Here is a 20,670-nt window from a genome sequence, read left to right as displayed (position 1 = left end):
CAAGAAAGAATGACGGGTCTTGGTATTATTTCGTAGGTGTGAGCTCGTTGCGAGCGTGTGCAGTGAACGGCGGAGTCCAAATATGGCGTGTACAGTCGAATACCCCCCCCCCCCCCCCTCATTATTTTGACATTAGGACATTCACGGGGAAAGTATAACCTTCACTGCGAATGCCTTTGAAAGAAATGAACTCGAACTAGAAGGGCAAGCAACAGGACAGACTCTGAAGTATAACACAAACGCGGGCTACCTGAGGGACGCGTGACTTTGCGTGGCCAATCCCCTATTCATCCAAGCGGAGGTATTTCTTTCCTTTTATAATATTGACAATGAATGAATAAAGAAATGGGCTTAGAGTAAGGGAAAGAAAGATTGGGGAGGGGGCGCCGGTAGGGTTTGAAAGACGGTTTTGAGGGGACGAGAAAATTGGTTGGGCAAACAAGCACCCCCACCCACCTCCCCGGGTTTCTACAAACTTCGTCACCCTTCAAACTTTCCTGCGTTCCGGGAGCCCCGCTACTGCGAAGTACTCTTCAAACAGCCGCACGAGCGGGTAACGAGGACCATGATGACAAACAAAAAAAATAAACAAACAGATCAGCGGGGGGAGGGGGGGCACAAAGTTGGAAGAGGGGCTTCGCTACCGTAGGATATGAAGCCAAAGCTGGGATTAAAAAAGAAAGTAATAAGGATAACAAATAAAGTACACTTCGAACACTGCCGAAGTCGGTGAAGTCGGAGGAAACTCGGCGGGGAGTGATGGCTGTTCAAGATACGAGGAACTTTTCTTGGGCTTGTTGATGTTTTTACCTATTTCATTTTTTCTTTCAAAAGCGCGAGTTGGGTAGATTTCGGGGTGTTGTAAATACAAAGTTGGGAGTAAATAATGACGGGGAAAGGGGAGGAGGTGAGGAGGGCTAAAATATCTCCTTTGTACGTGTCCGCTCGCACACGTGCCCCCCTCCCCCCCTCCCCTTTCCGACCCTAAGTTCTTCCCCTCCTACAACTCTCGTTCTTATCTCTCTTTTTTTTTTTTAATACGAAGTTGGAGCTGTTTTTGTTGTCAGGATGTGATGCACGTGAGTCGATGCGGGCACCAGGTGGAGTCGAGATTTACCAAATTCTTCGCTGGAAAAATGTACTGGACTGAAGGGAAAAATAAGATAAAAAATGGCCCGTGTCGTTTGGCCCATGCTTGTCCTTGTTATTCCACTCACTCGTGTTTTTGCTCGCTGTCCACACCCGTATGTTTTCTCGAGTATTTTGGCCATGCAATCGGCACGAATACAACGCATTGTTATGTAACCGTGAAAACGCAGTACGTACGACAGGCTAATTTGGTTACCCGAGCTTTTTTCTTTCTTTTTTTTTTATTCCTTCGATCGGAATTTTGGGCATCGGGCATGAGATCGATCGGATTTTCAATGCCTAATTGTATTTCTCGGCGATTCTGAAAATAACCTTCTACCTTCGCCCTTCAGCGTTTCTTGGTAAATAGCACGTACCAAGAAAAAAGAAAAAAAAAACGAACAATACGTAAAATATATTTAAAAACTAAGAAAAAAAAGTAACAAAATTGCGCAAGGTCTGGCACTGTACGCGAACACGCCTACTTTTCCTTATTTCTACCTAATTATTGTTTCCTCCGATTGGAGCCGCAACGACAGCGCCAGCCTTCGGTTCTTTATTGTGTGCTAAACCTGATTTACTCCGATGACGTAAGCACCGAAACGTGAGTGGACCGCCGAACACAACACTTCGGAGCCTCCGCCGCAAACTCCGCTCTCCGAGTCTGAGAGATCGAACTCCCGGGTCAAACCCGAAACGGGCGTCCAATCACAGCCGAGCTCTGGCCGAGAGAGGGCGAGAGGGAAAGGCGGGAGAGAGAGAGAGAGAGAGAGAGTGTGGAAGGAATCGATTGTCCAAGGGCGTGAGGGGATGAAGAGAGTCCAGTAAGGGAGAGTCGCGGCGTATAGCTTCGGATTCAGTGGAGCGCACGATGAGATTTCGCGCTCGGAGCAGCTGCGAATATATATATATATCCGTCCACCGCCTCGAGCCAGGAAGAAAAAGGTTTTTCGGGGCGTTCTCTCTCGTGTAATATATAGTATATATGGCGAATCATTAGGTGCTCAGAGCGGAAATTGAGAAAATTCGATCTGGATGTGTGGTTGCGCACAGTGCCCGCTAATCCGGCACACTTTGCTGTTGTTGGCGAAGTACCGTCAATTTTCATAAAGAAAAAGGGGGAAAAATGCAGGTAAGCAGGTGAATGACGTTCATATTTAATCTGAGACAAAAGAAAAACAATAATAATAAAAAAGAAAAACGAACTCTCGAATTAAAACTAGCGTTTTTCTGTCCTTTAAAAAAAGAAAAAAATATTATTCCTCTGGGGTTTACTCTTAATGTCAATTTTTCTCGCGTGTTTTGTAGCCTTCTTTGACGGCTTCGTGTTTAGGCCCGCCAGGTGCTGTGAACATCTGATCCGTCCGAGGAAGCTGGTCAGCGAACGTGCCGCGAAAGCCTTCTGTTCCAGCCACCAGGTGCGGTGCCATCTTGGTCTAAAAAATCGCCAATATAGTACCGTCCTTACACACGGACAGAATCTAAGGCGGATATTGCGAAGAAGGCGGACTTTTTTTTTCACTACGGTTTTTCAGTAGAAAACGAGCAGAGCTAGGTTAGCAGTCCTACGTTGGACTGGCTACATATGCCATTAACAGCGCGAACCGCCATCTCTTCACTATAGCAGACCGACCTTACGCTGAGTCATAGCTTCCTCTATACTCAAAAAACCATGGCAGTTTAACGACGGAGCCATAGGATGTCCGGTCGCCGATTTGGAGCGCGAGGATCTGGTAGCGCAGAGCATCAAAGAGTCATCTCTCGGGGAACTCTTTGGACATCAGTGCACCGCTTTTACAGCGGCGAGGACCCGAAACACACTTGTTCGCTCGGGAGAAGTGTGTTTAGGCGTCTCGCCGCAGCGGGGCGCCAGTCACGTGGCTCCTCCTGTCATCCAATGTCTGCCGCTCGCTCTTTTCCATTTCGGCGGTCGCTTCTCGCGGCGATCTGCCAGGCTATGTCAGTATAAAGGAGGCTATGGCTGCATTTACATCGGCGTTCGAATCGCATTCGCGAAGCAAGTGCGCTCGTTCTTGTCATCGAATGCGCGTGAAGCGCGAACGCGGTTTAGCCGCCAGTTGTGGATGAGGTACATCACTCAGCCTAAACATCTCACGTCCTACTTGCTTTTAATTGCGCGTTGGAACAACGAGTAAGCAAAGGTATAAACTAAGCGATCGAAATCGCATAAAGGAGTGTTTTCACCCGACGATCGAGGCCATATGATTTCCGTAAACCCACATATCCCACCAGAAAAAAAAAAAAAAAGAACAATATAAGTTAAAGAACAATAGAGATACTAATAATATTATTTATAAAAAAACGTATACAACTAACGCTTAATTTATATCATAAAAGGTCTCCAGACGAAAACCCAGCCTTGTCTTGGAATTCTACATGTCTCCGCTTTAGAGAGACAACGATTTCGGCCACTGCGTTTCGAAACCCCAACAACCAAAGCGAGCATTCGCCCTACCCAAGACACAAATACAAAAAAAAAAAAAAAAAAAAAAAAAAAACAAGTTGCAGTTTGCTAAAAAGAAGAGCGCAAGAAATAACTCAGCGACCCTGCCTTTTTTCCCCCGGCGAAAACAAGCGGAACTCAGCACCCTGACACGCGCCGCCCGAGATGCAATATAAGTTACAAGAATGGCTTTCACTTTTCGCTTCTGTCCGTCCCCCTCCCCTCCCTTGTCCGGTTCCCTCACCCCTATTTCTCACGAACACCAAAAGCCATTTGCGCTGCGTTTCGTGGTCCGTCCCTTTGTTCTCTTCGTAACGCGAGATGTTGAACAACCGCCCTTAATCACATCCCTGCTCTCTCCCCACGGTAGCAAACAACACACAGAAAAGAGGATGCGAAAGTTGCAGGGTTGCACAAAGCAGCAGTGTCAGCAAGCAAAAGAGAGAGACACGGGTGCCCAAGAATTCCGCCTCAAACAAAGCGAGCGGTGTATAGAAATAATAATAGAATATTTATAAATGAATAGGAAAACAAAAATGTTTGAAAAAAAAGATGCTGACGCGGGGGCTGCAAACCATAATCATCGAGATCCGACGATCGCACGCGCTTCCTCCTCCTTTCCCTCGAACCGGACCGAGGGAAGTTGTGAGCGGATGCCTCGTTTACCTGATGGCGGTGGAGGTGGTTACGCCAAGTGGGGGCAAAACAAGACGCCATAGGGGACACTAAGCTTTCTTCGTGTTACTTCCTTTTTTTTTTTTTTTTTTTTTTGTACTTTGAGCGTTTAGTTTGCGCAAAATCCGGGTAGGGAGAGAAAAAAAAAAAATACAGGCGAGGTTTCTTTTTTTTTTTGTGTGTGTTTTTTGTTTCTATTTCTAAAGTTTAGAAAAAAAGAAACGCTGGAATATCTGCCGGATACGATGCAATTTTCAGCTTATTTTGCCAAAAGAATTAGCGTTTTTATGGAAAGCTGCTGCATCATAAGTGTCGATTTTCCTCTTGTGTGCTGAAAGGGGGGAGAGAGAAAATTCCAGAAAGTCCCCCCCTTCGTGAGTATCATGATCCTCTAAACAGAAGAAAACAACATTGAACCCGAAGGAGCCGGGAGCCATAAACATCTTTTTAAAAAAAATAATAAAAAAAAGAAAGCCGTTTACAATTCCTTTTAACGCCGAATTGGAGCGCAGCTCTTGAGGAGGGGGAGGGAAGGGTACTGAGGGGAACGGTACTGAGGGGTCACATGACATTACGGTTACGCCGACGGCGACGCCGCTCAAGCCGGAAACGGGCGCCTAAGAGCTGCGCTCTAAAAACGACGAGTATGTTGGCGTTAGGGATCCCGGGCCCACGAGTCCTAGCCCATTGAACCAGTTGCGTCTGACTACTGACGGGACAAGAACGGTCAGGGGGTCTCTCTCTCTCTCAAATGCCCGACCTATAGCACGTGCCTTCCGTCGTGTCTTGGTTGCGCGTGCATGCCTGCTCACGAGACGTCGAAACATTATCGAAGCAGAAAGCTGTTACTCGTTTTCCCCCCAAGAACCGTACTAAAAGTAGTCCGGCTTCTCGCGGATTATTACTCATTTTCCCTTTTTGTGTGGAGAATTTCGATGTGTGCAGCTGCGTTTCGGATTAGATATATGTTATCTTATCCAGATAATGGAAACAATGCGGAAAACTTCCTTTTCTTTTCTGCAGGAGTGAAAATGAGTTAAGGAGCAGGGATAACAAGCGGACCTCCGCCAATTCTAACCCTGCCAGCGACCACACTTGCGCAACCTGGATCCGTGCTTCGTATGGGCTGACATGGCACCTGCAGATGTCCTGGCGAGTCGCGGTCATGACTCGACGCAAAATCCTCACTCCGTACGGTGCAACGTATATGCGCTGTTGTTCTTTTTTTTTTTTTTTAGTTTCGTCCGTTATTTTATTTTCTCCGTGTGTCAGGATGTAGATTATGATGTTTCCAAGCCAGCTCGCCTGCACACTTTCGCTTATTGAAGTTCTCAGTCTTCCTTTGTGATGCAACTTACATTCGAGTGCAACACAATGGCCAAAATGAAGAAACCCTAATATATATATATATATATATATATATATATATATATACTAGAGAAAAAGAATAAGAAAGGATAGGGAAGGCGGGTGGCACGGAATGAACGTAAAGGAAAAGATCTGAGATACAAACACTGTACCGCGATACTGGAATGCGCAACAGAAAAGCGGGGATCCGGTAGAAACGTGGCAAAAAAAAAAAAAAACTTGCGCCACAAGAGAACACTGACACGCACACACACACACACTCGCAACAAAAAGAATGTCCAACACACGAGATACTACATAACAAGCTAGCCAAACCTACTCAGTCCGTGATTCCACGTCCCTCCCTCTCGCCGCCTCCCTCAACCATTTACTAAAAGAAAAAAAAAACGAAAATAACTCGGTAAATAGAAAGTTCTGGAGGCTAGTTACCAGACCGGGCAAAACACAAACGGCCAGAGAGAACTCCCGTTCTCTGTTTCACCGTAGCTCGGTAAACGACGAAGGCTACTGCTTTCCAGCGAGCCATTCAGCGCATCGGAGAGAGCCCCGTGCCAACGTATTGTCCAAGTCGTCTCCTCCTGCAGGGAGCTGTCACGTGCTTCCGTCCTTTGCTCTGATTGGCTGGAGGAACCCTTAGCGTTCGCTCTTTGCCAGGTAATGGTGGGATTGAGTTTCTCTTTTTATAACCGGCTGCAGGTAGCGCAGGAAGCGAGCAGTTCTTCCTAAGGTGGCTGGTCACGACTTCGAAGGAGGAGGCAGGAGGGTGGGGGGGCGTGAGGTAAGAAGTCCGGTCTGCCCCGTCTGGAGCGCACAAGGAGAAAGCCTGTTCAGTCGGGGGAAGCGACCATATTAGTGTTCGTTTCGTGTTTTGTTTTGTTTGGAGGCGTGGAAAGATGGAGAGCCGTGCTGACCGGGAGCCGGTCGGGCCGGCGCTCGAAGCCACAGGGACCGCCCTCTGATTGGCTCAAGAACAATGTCGTCGACACGGAGAGGGGGAGTAGTTGCATCGGGGCTTCTTTTTTTTTTTTCACATCGGCATGGGTATCGTTATCGTTATCGGAAGTATCGGAGCATTTTCGGAGTTGGAACCAGATCAGGCCGTAGGGAATGGTAGCATCTAAACAACACAAGAGGAGGATCACACTGAAGAAGAGAAAATGACCACAGGGGAATGGGAAAAAGCAAAAGGAAAGGTTCCGGCTGGAACTGCAACAGGTCCAGACGACATACCAATGAGACTAATAAAAGTTCTAGGCAAAACAAGCAGATTGAAACTAAGGCACGTGATTGACCAGGTACTTAGGGAGGGCAGGTGCGCAGTGATTGGAAATAGAGCAGGATGAAATTATTATGTAAGGGCAAGGGAGGCAGAGGGTATCAAATCAAATCGACCAATCACAGAAACTTCAGTAATATACAGACTGGCTAAGCAAATTGTAAAAAAGAAAAATGGAAGAATGGGCAGAGAGAAAGCAGATTCTGAGGGAGCTTCAAAACGGTTTGAGGAGAGATAGACGACTATAATAACTTATTCGTAATCACTCAGTGCATAGAGATAGCAATGACAAGTCAAAGGCCATTATGGGTAGCATTTTTGGACATCAAAGGGGCATGTGTCAATGCGAATCAGGAAAGCTTTGGGACTAACTGAAGGGATATGGGCTAAAGGGAACCATGGTTAAGTTTCCAGAACGGGTTTATAAGGAGAATAGGGTGGTTATAACATGGGAAGCCAAAACTACAAGAACAGCAGCGAGAGAAAGAGGACTTAGACAGGGTTGCACATTTTCTCCCCTGCTCTTTATGATATACCTCAGTGAGATGGAAAAAGATGAGAGCAGTGCAACCTAGGTTTTGGCCTGACTTACATGGAGGAAGGACTTAAAGTAAATCAAGAATTATCTAGGTTAATGTATGCAGACGATATTGTACTCGTATCAGAAAGTCGGCATGCAATACAGGAACTGATTACGATTTTCAGCAGGGAAGGGGACAGTTTAGGCCTAAAATTCAGTAGGGACAAGTCTGGTATAATAGTTTTCAACGAAGAGAAAAAGGAACCCCTGGGAGGTACAGGGCACAGTGCTAGAACATGTAGAAATGCACAAATATCTGGGAGTATGGTTAAGTGAGGGAAGAAAGTATCTAAAAGAACATGAAGATATTGCAATAAAAAGGGAAAACGAGATTCAGCTATTATGAAACACGGGGAACCCTGGAACTATAATATATATGAAGTCTTTAGGGGTGTATGGAAGGGAGTCATTGTGCCAAGACCCATTTGGGAATGCGGTATTGTATAGTAGGTCAGAAATCCAGGCAGGTTTAGAGATACAGCAAAGGAGTGTGGGTATACGTTGGCACTGGGGGCACATGGGAATACACCAAATGAGGGAGTACAGGGGGATATGGGGTGGGCATCTTTCGAGAGTAGAGAAGCGATCAGTAAAGTAAAATTTGATCAAAGACTGGCTGAAATTGTGGATACACGGTGGGGAGGGAAACTGTACAAGTATCTATATCTGAAAAGTCTAAACAGTAAGTACACAAACCGAACCCGCAAGCTGAGATCTAAATACATTCAACAAGATGGGGTGAATCGGAGCGTATCAGTAGAAAAGAGAGTAAAGGAAACAGGAAATTGTGGGAAGAAAAAATGAAGGGGAAATGAGCTTTAACAATATATAGGGCACACAAACAATGAATAAAGAAGGAACAGTTGTATGATAATTCATCGGGAAGCTCATTGCTGTTCCCATCCCATCCATCCAACCGTAGCATTTTCTAAAGTCCTTCAAAGTAACATAGGCGGTCGCCATTTGTCAGGCACGAAGCGTGCTTTTAGATCAGAGTTTTCGCCGAGTTCACGCCGAATACTGACGCAGCGCTCGCGTCCCAATACATCCGTGGTCAGAGTATGCGTAGCCAAATCATGGCGGCCTCGGCTAGATGGCACGAACTTTTGAAAAGCGTTTATTCTGGCTCTCCGATTAACCCGTTTGGGCATCCGTGAACTATCGCGTAGCCATCAACAAAAGGGTTTTACGCCAAAGTACAATTCTTGACCGACTAATGACGAGACATTCGCGGGGAATATTTACGCAGCGAGAGGTCGGTTTATACATTTGAGTTATATGGCGATGCTGGTTCAACATTGCGGGGGAGGAACAATTTAGCGGGTGAGGTACGACTACATACTTATCTGGCGTCATCGTGCAGTAGTGATTGCATTACTGTTTATGAACATGAACCGCTGCTTGCGTCCCGAGAGACTTCCGGTAGCTTTGCAAGCCTGGCAAGCTTGCTTGCGTCACCGGGGTTAGAAAGCATAAAGGCTGCACAGACAACAAGGTTGGAGATTTAGCGAAGATATTCGGTTGTATACAGCCGAAGATTTAAGGGATGCTGAACCGAAATCTGGATTCCCCAAAACACGCGGCAAAAGCGTGCAACCGGATGCTATAAACACCACAACATCACTCATACAGCGATATCTCGAACGGAGGACTGTATTTTTCAAAAAAAGGAGGCGCATCTGACAGATATGTTTACGTCATGTTTCTCCGAGAAGGAGAGGGAATGGCCTCGCGTCTTCTCCGCCTCGCCGCCTTGAGGGAGCAAAGCGAAGAGAGGAGGAAACGAGATATATTGGACGTCACGCGCCTCGTCGGCCTCATTCAATCTCGACTTCTTTTTCCAAAAATACGGCCGTTCATTCGAGATATCGCCTTGTAGATGTTGTATGGATTGTAGCGTCCCGGCTAGACCTCCTTCGTTGTTTTCTTTTTTAAATCCAAATTTCGGTTCACCACCCCTTTAACGTCTTGGAGGAGACGAGTTGGTTTACGAGAAAATGCGAAAATTTTGAACAGATCTCACACTTCTTGGTTCTTTTGGCGTTCACCTGGAAAATCGGTGGTTCAATTTTTTCTGGACGTTACAAGCAGCGGTCTTAACGTGGGCTTTGTTCCGGTGATAATGCGATATAACCTCTTGTTAAATTACGCAAGCTTAAGGAGCGTGCGCGAGTGCAGTTATACGCGCTGCGAGTACAGCCTTCTGCTGCCGTAACTGTTGTAAAGTAAAAGTCCCAAACAAATGACACTTTGCACGCGCGTTCATAAGCGTCTTAATTTGGTTGTTTAATTCGAAGATTTAATACAGTTAAAGAGAACACGGCCAGGGCGTGCACCTACGTTCCTAGCATTCTTTTTGATGGTTGCGTAATTTAGAAAAAAAAGGTCTATTAACGCAATGGTGCGAGCGAGCTAGACGAGAATAACGACAATAATCCCTGGACAAGGGGAATAAGGGGGGACACCCAGTGTTCCCGACAACGCGGTTAAGGGAGTATACGATCGAATTGCAGTCCCGGCCTGGCGGCGACAGCGCGAAGCTCCAAAATGGGGATCCTCCCACGAAAGTCCTCGATTGAGACTCGGAATAAATGGGCGCTCCCGAGTTGCGCACGGGCTGCTCACCCTGCACGAAGAGTCGTACGAGTCCCCTGCGGCCCTGGCGGTTGTTGACGACGCACTGGTACTCGCCGGAGTCCTGGGCGAGCACGGATCGGAAGACGAGGGCGCTGCTGCCCGGGAGCAGGGAGACCCGGGGTCCCGCGTCCGGAGCCACGGTGACCCGGTCCCTGGTGGCCTCGATGAGGCGTCGGTCCTCCTTCCACCAGAGCAGGTGCCGGGGAGGGCCTGCCCCGGGCGGCAGGTCCGGGCACGCCAGCGTCGCGTTGCCGCCCACGCGCACGAACAGCCGCTCGCCGTCGCCGTCGCCTGCATCCGATCAGAGACACCGAGGGTTACAAGGACAGCTACGCAAGAGCAGCCAACGTTCTTAGATCTATCAGTTGACAAGCTCCACATGTCCAAGTTGACAAGTCCAGCTAGACAAGCTACAAGTTGACAAGCGTCGTTCGAAAACGGTTCTTTTATGTTGCCTGCGCGCGAACAGCGGACGTTAACGTTCCCAGCGCCACCAGCGGCAACGCCTGTACGTGCAACCCAGAAGGACCGTTTTGGAACGCCGCTCTTCTCGCGCACACTTTATGTGTACCTTAAAGCGCGCGAAGGAATCATTTTCCACCGCAGGCAGTGTGCATCCAACGTTCGGTTCCGCCGTTTCTGCTCGTGGGCGGGCTCATATATAACGTAGCCAGTGCCACCGAGCGGACGTGCCACGAAAAGGCATGGAGAGTTTAGGAAGCTGGCCAACTGACTTTGATATAGTAACATTGGACGTTGATTAAGAAAGCTCGAGCAAACAAGGCGAGTACATTGAACGGTGGCAATGATTAATTTTTCGAACGACATTTCATCGACAGATCGTTTTGTCGGCATGCGACTTTTCATTGAAAGACTTCCCGCGTTCGTTTCATCGACACACCTTGCGAAGGAGGGTTTAGCTGAACATGCCTCAGTGAACCAAGCGTTAGTCTTTACCGTGTTCTAACGTATGCACTTAATAAAAAAAAAAACAAAAAAAAAACGCTGTTGCGGAGCATTGCAGGAGCATGTGTCCACGAAACGAGTCTCCACTAAACGCCAAAGTGTCGATGAAGCGTTTGCCCCTGAAAAGGTGTCCACGAAACGTGTTTCTACGAAACGACACGCACCCGTCAATGCAAGAACCTACATAGACGCGTCCGCAAGCGGCAAATCTGGCCCCTGTGGGTAATAAACGCTTTGCTGGGGCACAAGTCTAACAACCGTGAGCGCCCCTCGGCAAACGTCCACATGGGTTGCCAGACTGAAATGTCCGGCAAGCCCCCGAGTTCTGACATTGTGGTAAGCGCAACGCTGCGGCGGCAACGCCACGCTAAACCAACCACGACATTCCCGATACGTGACCCGATACAAGTGACCGCCTGAACGCGCGTTTCAATATGTCACTTCTGCACTGACCTGTAGCGGCGTGTGACGAACATCGAAAGAATCGAGCGGTCAGCTGACGCCGGATAAGCGACATACGAATAATTATAACCCCCCGCGTTAAACCCCTTGAACGGTTCCCACTTTTTTTTTTGTTGTCTGCTCCTCGTCTCTTCCGATATGTCGATCTCGCATTTCAATCTATAGTCCCGTGACGCGCACTCCCCTCCATCCACTCGAGCAATCTCACATTTCGATCTCGGTTTTGAATCGGATGCCACGGGGTCACGTGAAAAGGCAACGGCCGCTTTGCGCATCCCTTGCCGCATTTACAATGTTTATACGTCATACAAAAGACGGTTTGCAGAACACTAGGGAGTTTTAGGGAACCGCTTTTGCACATTTGATACGGTACGAACTGCGGATGTGCGAGTGTTCCGCGGTATAGCGCATGCGCAGTTCGTATACCGGAGGGCCCATCGTATACCGTATCGGAAGTGCAAAAACCGGTTCCCTAGAACTACCTAGTGTACCGTATCGGAAGTGCAATTATGGTTCCCTAGAACTCCCTAGTATACCGTATCGGAAGTGCAAAGAAGGTTTCCTAAAACTCCCTAGTATACCGTATCGGAAGTGCAAAAAACGGTTCCCTACAAAGCTCCCTAGTATACCGTATCGGAAGTGCAAAGAAGGTTTCCTAAAACTCCCTAGTATACCGTATCGGAAGTGCAAAATACGGTTCCCTACAAAGCTCCCTAGTATACCGCATCGGAAGTGCAAAGAAGGTTTCCTAAAACTCCCTAGTATACCGTATCGGAAGTGCAAAAACCGGTTCCCTAGAACTACCTAGTGTACCGTATCGGAAGTGCAATTATGGTTCCCTAAAACTCCCTAGTATACCGTATCGGAAGTGCAAAGAAGGTTTCCTAAAACTCCCTAGTATACCGTATCGGAAGTGCAAAAAACGGTTCCCTACAAAGCTCCCTAGTATACCGTATCGGAAGTGCAAAGAAGGTTTCCTAAAACTCCCTAGTATACCGTATCGGAAGTGCAAAATACGGTTCCCTACAAAGCTCCCTAGTATACCGTATCGGAAGTGCGAAGAAGGTTTCCTAAAACTCCCTAGTATACCGTATCGGAAGTGCAAAAAACGGTTCCCTACAAAGCTCCCTAGTATACCGTATCGGAAGTGCAAAGAAGGTTTCCTAAAACTCCCTAGTATACCGTATCGGAAGTGCAAAAAACGGTTCCCTACAAAGCTCCCTAGTATACCGTATCGGAAATGCAAAAACCGGGTCCCTAAAACTCCCTAGTAGACCGTATCGGAAGTGCACAAACGGTTCCCTAAAACTCCCTAATATACCGTATCAAAAGTGCAAAAAAAAAAAAAACGGTTAACCTAAAAACTCCCTAGTATGTATGAATTAGAAATGCTTCGAAGATTCTTAAGGCCTGTTGGCAGAAAACTTCTTTCATCGTGTCTGCCACGCAAAAGAAACGCCGCGTGTTTTGTACGATGTATTTATGAGCACGTCTGTCATTTTCGTGCGTGTAAGTTTATTGTTTTTGTTTTCACGCTGTAATCACCGGGGACACGCACTCGTGTTCATTTAATTCTGAAACCGGGATCTGTGTAAGTACTCCGCGTACGTAAAGAACCCTTAAAAAGAGAATCTCGGAAGACAAAATAAACGAATGGATAAAGACGAGATACACGCCAGACGATATGAACTCAGAAACAAAACGACGAATAAATATGTGAAATGCGTCCCGCGTTGTCCGTCGCTTTTAGGGCTTCCCCCTTTGGTCAAACGGCCTGTCGCGCGACGTAACTGCCCACTTCCGTTTCAGCGTTGTCCATTCCCAGGAGAAGAGGAGATTAGGATCTCGCATTCCCCTCTTCTCCCCGCGCATTCTCATCCGCGCATCCTCTCAACGGACATTACGACTTTTGCTTTCGGCTCTCTGGTCCCCCGTCCAGATCGTTTTGCTCGTCTCGATGTCGGACGACCCCGCTTTTTCCAGCGGTGCCGAAAATTGCGCGCGGGCAAAGTGAAAATTTATTTGACTCGCGTTTTACTTCACGTAGCCCTAAATTATATATTACATATGTATATATATCTTTTTTTTTTTTGCACGGTCGTTCAGCAAAGTTTTAGATTACTCCACCAAAGCTTGCAAACGCAGAAAACAGAAAACACGAACATACCTGTCGTTCGCGTCATTTATGTTCAAGGGCATGCGAGCAACTGTGGTAGAGGCATATTACAAACGAGCTTTGCCAGGGTACAAGAAAATGTCGGCGAGCTGAAACGTCTTTTCAGCATGTATCCGATTAGCGTTCGTCCTGTTACAGTGAATATGCACTGCGCGACACTGCGCGCAGGAACAAGCGATCGCCGGTGTTCCCGGTTTTTCTCTTAAAATTGCATGGCTGCTATAAAACCTACCAGTATGACAGAAGGTCCTCACTGAGTGTAGTCAGGGGTAATGTTTGGTGCCTGCCAATAATCTGCCCTGCGTATTATTAAAAAAAAAAAGAACTCGTCCGTGTTTTATTTACGTTAACAGTGCCGTGCAGTGTTAGCACAGACGAACCATCGCCAGTTTTCTCTTTCTACCTCGGTATTGAAGGGCTCTCATCAAAGCTATACCATACTCGTTTTCACTCTCAAGAACCGTAGTAAAAGTAGTCCGGCTCCTCGCGTAGCATTACTAATTGACACATTTAGGAAGGGAATTAAGATGTATGTAGGTGCAGTTTAAATTAGATGTGTGTCATAACATCAAGACGTACACGTTTCAAATGCAAAAAGCATCGCTTTTTTCTCCGACAATCAACTCTTGTACGAACTACTTCGCTCGGCATATAAACAATGCGCAAAACTTGCTTTTTTTTTCTAATTAGAAAAATGTGCAAAAATCGTCGTACAGCGGACAAAGAGAAGCCCCCGGTAATGTGTTGCCAGCTACATGTCCCGAACTGCAGGCAGGAGGGGATGTCAGGTTCGACTGCTTCCGGTCCTTCGAATAAGCTGGTGGGTGGTACACGCTTATACGACGTATATCGGCCTGTTTCTCGCAAGGTACTAAGCAGTAAAACAACAGACAGGGTTCCGCAATTCAACGAATCCGTGGCAACGAATTCGTAAGGGAAATGGTAATACCACTTTGAACGTCGCGTGTCTTCCCGGCGACCTACACAGAATAAGAGGAAAGCGGCATTCTCTCAAGATGTCCTGAACGACGTAGGGTTTTGAATTTCAAATCGAATCGTCCTACAATGCTCGATGATACCCTTACGTTATTTTATATTGCGGAATTTTGGTGCCTAGTATCGGTGTTTTTACACTCTTCGTTCTTTCTTGTTATTCTAGTGTCTAGTTTGTCCTTACAGTTCCGTTGCACCTGGAAAATTTCGTGTTGCTTAGCATAAACTAAACATAACGGTGAAAGAATGGGAGCAAGCCCGAGAAGAACGCGAAAAAGAAAAAAAAATATTGAATAAGCGAAGAGAACTGAAAGAAGGAAACACCGGGAGACAGGACTCTTCGTCGGATCTTCTTTCCTCTGCGCACGCAGCGCAACCAGCGAACGTATATATGGCTGTCAGGGAAACAACGTAATCAACATATTCAGGAGTTTTCAATTCCGCAAACTCGAACAAAACAACGAGAAAAACCCTCGTTGTTCCTCGGATAGCGACACAAACCAAGGAGCAAGAAAAGGATTACGAAGAAACGCGAAGGGGAGAATAATGTTTGAGCAGCGTCTGCTTGTCGACGCCACAGCAGCGTCGGCGTGCCGCAATTGTTATGCAGATGAGCACGTGCACGACGCGTTTGTTCGGTCCCGCCGGTGCGGTAGTAGTAGAGCCCGACCAACGTTACTAGATACTGTCCTCAAGCACACCGCCATAGGCGGTTAGTTGGAAGAATTGAATCCCCTTCCGCTCCCTATGTTCGTCACCGGTCGACTGAAGCGCCCCCCTGTTTGCACGCTGTGGCTCTTTTCTGAACTGCTGGTGCGGAGACGCGCCGCAGCGCGCGAACAGGCGTGTCGCTTCAATCAACGGGTGATGAAACATGGAGAGGAAAAAGGGTCGGGTCTGTTTTGTTGGAAACTTCCCAACTGAGTTCATCTGTATAGTAACGTTGACACTAACTTGAGCTTAGTACGTTACGCCAAGGCGGTAGCGCTGGTCGTGCCACGGGGCATGCGCAAATGCTTCGCATGATTTTCCAATTTTTAATGAAATTATGGCTCTAATAAACCAGGAAGGTTCATAGATAAAACCCAGAAAAGGAGAATCGTTTGCTACAAATTTGCGATTTCTCTGGGATTGATGCAACGATGGATGTGTACGCTACACTTCGTTTTACCTTAGGTCCAAACGCAGCAGATGCTACGAGCTGATGGCCACCAATCAGACAGCTTCAAAAGCGTACCATCATGGCGTTCATGTTTCTATACGTGTTCTATCACCAATCCTAAACGGAAAAGGCCTAGTGACGTCTGCTTTTGACGTTGCTTGATTGGTACCATACAAACACATACAAAACGATCGCAACAGTAATCCCATCTACGCATACGAACGCACACAAATATAGAAACAGAATCGAATAAAACGGCGCTTACACGCGACCTGAACATCAAAGAGACGGGAGAGCAGACGCGGAAGTGCGGCAAGTCCCAAAATCATCGTCTAGGCGGGAGTAAATAGAGGAATCTCACCGGCTCCCCACTTCAAACAAAAAATGCGCGACAGTTCATTACGCAAATAACGGCACGAGGAGCTCGCTTTCCCATTCCTTTCGTCCAAACCCCCGCCGCGTCGGCGACTAATGGCCTGGCCAAGATGGCGGCCTTTGTGAGCCCTCGTCGTCTGCTGCCTCCGTGCAACCGACTCGCGCTGACGCGTGCGCGTTTTCTGCACCGCTTTTGTTCCTACGGGATAAGATGGCTTCCGTTCTCTTTCGACGACACACAGAGGGGCACGAGCAAGCGTATACAAAAAGAAAAAAAAAAGAAGCCTTTCTCTATCCGCACGAAAAGGTAATTGAAAGGGACGCGAAGCGAGCGGACACCGTCCGCTAAAAGGAGAAAAAAAGAAAGATGGCAGCCCCCAGCGCGCCACTATGTCGTCTGCGACTGATGTCGAAGTCGATAGGTTCCAGCGGGGTCAGCGTGGGTTGGACGTGCGTGAGGCTATAATCCAAGTATAGAAACGGACGCGTGGTTTCGGCGTCGCTAGATCAATGATATATGAGCTCGAATGCTGGACTTTGAGGAGGAGTGTTTATAAGGATACCGGAAGCGCTTCCCTAATTAGATAAGGATCTGACACGTGACTGTCCTGACTGGTGCAGAAGACGCGTTAGCGCTCCCCGTCCGTGGTGTGCTGGGGACATTCGGAATGTGACTGATACACGCTATGGTGGAAGCATCGAAACTATTAGTTACCAGAAACGTTGCACGTGTATTGACCTCTGTGTGCAGTTTTATTATTAGCAATGTTAATTATGCTGATCCTGTTAAGTTTTATTTTCGTAAACGTTTGAATAAGAAAATATATCCTCAATGCAGATATCCTATTCGTTTTTCACGGGTTTTCAGGGTACCCGATATATAAATTTTTCATCCGATATCCGTAAACAACTTCAAACCAGATCATTTTTATGGATGTAGCTTTGGCGTCTTATTCTCAACCTAGTGTCCAGGGTCACAGATTCAATAAACAAACGCATCCTCCGCTTTTCTGTCATGCTTCAGTGATCTCTCAAACGTGGGCTCTTTTTTTGTTTCCGCCGAGTTTATAGGACATCTTCAATTAATTTCGTTTCTGGAAGTTGCTCAGTAAATTGTAGAAAAGGACGAAGTGCACTCGCGTTTTGCGGACACTCGCATCTTTACGCAAATGTTTCGAAGTTAATTGCTTCCCGAAATGTCCAATTCAGCATTTGACTGAACGATAGCGACACTCGGATGCATGCGAAATGTCACCGCCTCCAGAAATGCCAATAAAAAGAAACCAAGGCTCTTACAATCAAATCCAAAGCAGACAAACGCCAGACACGTAACTTGGAGCAAATGGAAATTCAGAATAAAACTCTTATACAAACGCGAACTTGGGCTGATTCGCTTCATCGCATCGCTGTACGAGTTCCTTATCTTCTGCTCATCGTACTCTGCAAACGGGTTCCTTCATGGCGGCTCCCAGCGCACCTCGTGTGCTAACCAAGAGGCAATCAGACGCAACCGAAGCGTAGCAGACGGAACGTTTCGCAAACGATGGCGACGTCCATCATTTACCGCTTGATGACGATCGCGATAGGTTGCGCTCTCGTTTGGTAATCAGTTCGTTTATCCCAGGTCTCTCGTGGGCTGTGACTTAGCTGTTTAATGTCGACTGCTGAGAGTTTATACTTTGGGTTTTGTACATTCATTCTGAAGTATTTATTCCTTTCTGCCTTCTACTTTTGGTTTATTGCGGGTGGTTTCGATAAGGTTCAGCGCTTTTCATCTTGGCGTTTTATGTCGTCTATACTGAAGCCGAGCCAGTCAAGCAGACGATCGTACTTTCTTGTTTTCAGCGACGCGGAGCTTGCTTGATTTTGATGGAGAACGCCGATCAGATCAAAATTGCAGTTCTTTTTCGACGAATGCGCGTACTATTTCAATCAATTGATTTTGCAGAGAGCAAGTCGTCTGCCTTCTTGCGCAGGTGTTGTGGTGACGTCAGAACAACGCCGAGCTCTGATTGGCTTCGATTGAAAGGATAGTGGGTAGATCTCAACGCTAGATGCCTTGAGGTCTACCACCTATTTTCTTTTTCAATCAGCTCCAATAAGAGCTCGGCTTTCTGACATTATCGCAACCCCTATGCAAGAAGCAGACGAACTTGCGCTTCGCATTGGTTGCTCACAGGGTTCAACTCCAAATCCTTTCGAGGCACCTCATTTGGATCCGTACCATTGTGGCTCATGATTTGGCTATGACATTATGCGGGGCGAGGCGTGTATAGAGATCACGCCTGTGGTGCCTGAAGCGCCTTCAAAACTGGTCCCTCGATTTCTGCCCGATGACGTCACAGATGTGTCATGTTGTCGCCTGCCACGATCCTGGCGGTGGCAGAGTAGCGGAAGTGAAAGTGGCAGACGCCTGTCCCGTTGCAGGGCGCTCTGGAGTCAGACAGTCGATGGAAGGTCAAAGCAGACAAGAGTTGGGACGCCACGACGACAGCGATCCTCCCGTCGGCTCGCCTTTTTTTTTTTTCGCCAGCATTTCTACGACGACCAACCGCTAGGATCGCGGCGTCTAAGAGCGTGACATAGGGAGAGCTTAGATGTTGTAGAGAGGGTTCATCCCAAACCAAATGGGGAGCGTTTGCAATTTAACGGTGGACACGTCCCTCGCCCATTTGGTCGCAATTACTTGAACTTGAACTTTATTTCAGCAACATTATGCCGAGGACACCGGACAAAGAGCTAACAGAAGCTAGCTTGACTGGGTCCGGTGCCCCTGCATGTACAGGGAACACAACCATATTTAAACAATCCTAAATATTTCTTACAATATTCAAATCAAACGATTTAAAACGTTCCTATAAAATTTTAAAATCACTGACACTAGAGAACAATTTTTTTTCTTAATTTAACAACAGAAAAAAGTACGCAATGTTTTCTTAGTTATACAATGAATATCGATGCGGTTCATTACAATGTTGTTAAGCAATGTAGGTAGATTATGAGCAAGAGACTGCAGTGCATAATTTGTACGGAAGTGGGGAACCTTCCAGAATTCTCTACGACGAACATCGAAGACTGATGCACGCTCAGTCGGGTTTGTTAGCTGTGGCAAAGAAGCAATAAACTCCAAAGTTGAAAAGGCGTAAGAATATAGCAAACGATAGTCATAAATACAAGAAAATTTCATGATATTGTAGCTCAAATATAATGGTTCAGCATGTGTGTCGTACGGAACATTAGCAATGAAACGAATAATTTTTTTCTGAAGAGTTATTAGTTTGTTGACGTTACTTTTGGTCATTGTGCCCCAAACTAAATGGCAGTAGTTGAGTTGTGAGCCGAACAGTGCATGATAAATTTGAATCTTAACTTTTGTAGGCAAAAGAGAACGACAGTGACCGATGATGCCAGCTACCTTTGCCAGTTTGTGAGTTAGAAATTCTATATGATGATCCCATTCCATAAACCCTGAAAAAATTATGCCTAGCGTTTTATGATGACTTACTATTTCAATTTCCCTGTTTCCAATTTTAAGAGCATAACTAGCATCAATATGTTTATTTGCAGGTCTAAAAACAATCGCTTTTGTTTTGGTGGTATTTATTTCGAGGCCATTTTTTTCTGGCCACAAGAGAAACTTTTCTAAGATAACATTACCTTTAATAATCAGTTCATCGATATTCGTCGCAGAAATGCGTTGCATCGTCGCGTGAAGAGGAAGAAAGCGGGCGGAAAGGCGGCGACGTTCGCAGACGATCAACGCGTTCGTCACCTCCTCGCTGCTCATTTAAACGCGACCCATAAGTCACGTGATTCCGATCGCGCAGTTGCAGGCTTTCTGTAATAGCGCGACACGCCGGTTCGTGTGACGTCGTCATCCCTATCGCGCCCATGTTCGGGTGGTAAACTCGCGAGTTGGAAACGATTCCTGGAACCGTATACACCCGTGGCCGACGGGCCGATGCTCCCGTCTGAAACTTTAACCCACAGAGACGCCATTACGGATCAGTAAAATATCCCATAAAGAGTGTGTCTTATAGAAGATTTCATCTCGAATCGTGCGAGCAAAAAATGATGGGTCCTCAAAAAAAATTATGGAAGAAACATATGTTGGTGGAAAATGTGTGACTAGAACAAAACTGCAAATTAGAATTCGCAGTTACACGGCAAAAGTGCGTGTAGTGGTGTGGGGAGAGTCCTCAAGCACCAAGCCTCCTTGCACGACTGCTGGTCGTCTGAACTGGAAATCATTGGAAGTGCTGATCATTTTTCTCGTGTAGTGGCCCCGAAAGTGCCTGGAATCGTACTCCTCAAAAGTGAAGCAGCATGCCTTGCTCAATACCGTGACACAGTAAAAAAAAAAAAAAAAGTAATATTTTTAGTCTTGTGAAAAACATTCAGTCCTACC

General features: G+C 46.8%; 1 protein-coding gene across 1 annotated transcript in view; it reads right to left on the bottom strand.

The window, feature by feature from the left end:
- Positions 1 to 4,521: 4,521 nt before the first annotated feature.
- The window catches only part of LOC121833641 (neurotrimin-like), a 96,952-nt gene continuing 80,803 nt past the window's right edge, over positions 4,522 to 20,670 (bottom strand). Inside the window, exons 2-3 of the mRNA XM_042287077.1 lie at positions 10,117 to 10,419; positions 4,522 to 4,598 (exon numbers count right to left, since the gene is read on the bottom strand). Coding sequence (XP_042143011.1) covers positions 4,522 to 4,598; positions 10,117 to 10,419 — 380 coding nt within the window. The remainder of the gene's footprint in view (positions 4,599 to 10,116; positions 10,420 to 20,670) is intronic.

This window comes from Ixodes scapularis, unplaced genomic scaffold (assembly GCF_016920785.2).
Source record: "Ixodes scapularis isolate PalLabHiFi unplaced genomic scaffold, ASM1692078v2 PGA_scaffold8__174_contigs__length_109621045, whole genome shotgun sequence".
NCBI lineage: Eukaryota > Metazoa > Arthropoda > Arachnida > Ixodida > Ixodidae > Ixodes > Ixodes scapularis.
Note: the sequence above shows the minus strand (reverse complement) of the source record. Positions and strands in the feature narration are given on the sequence as shown.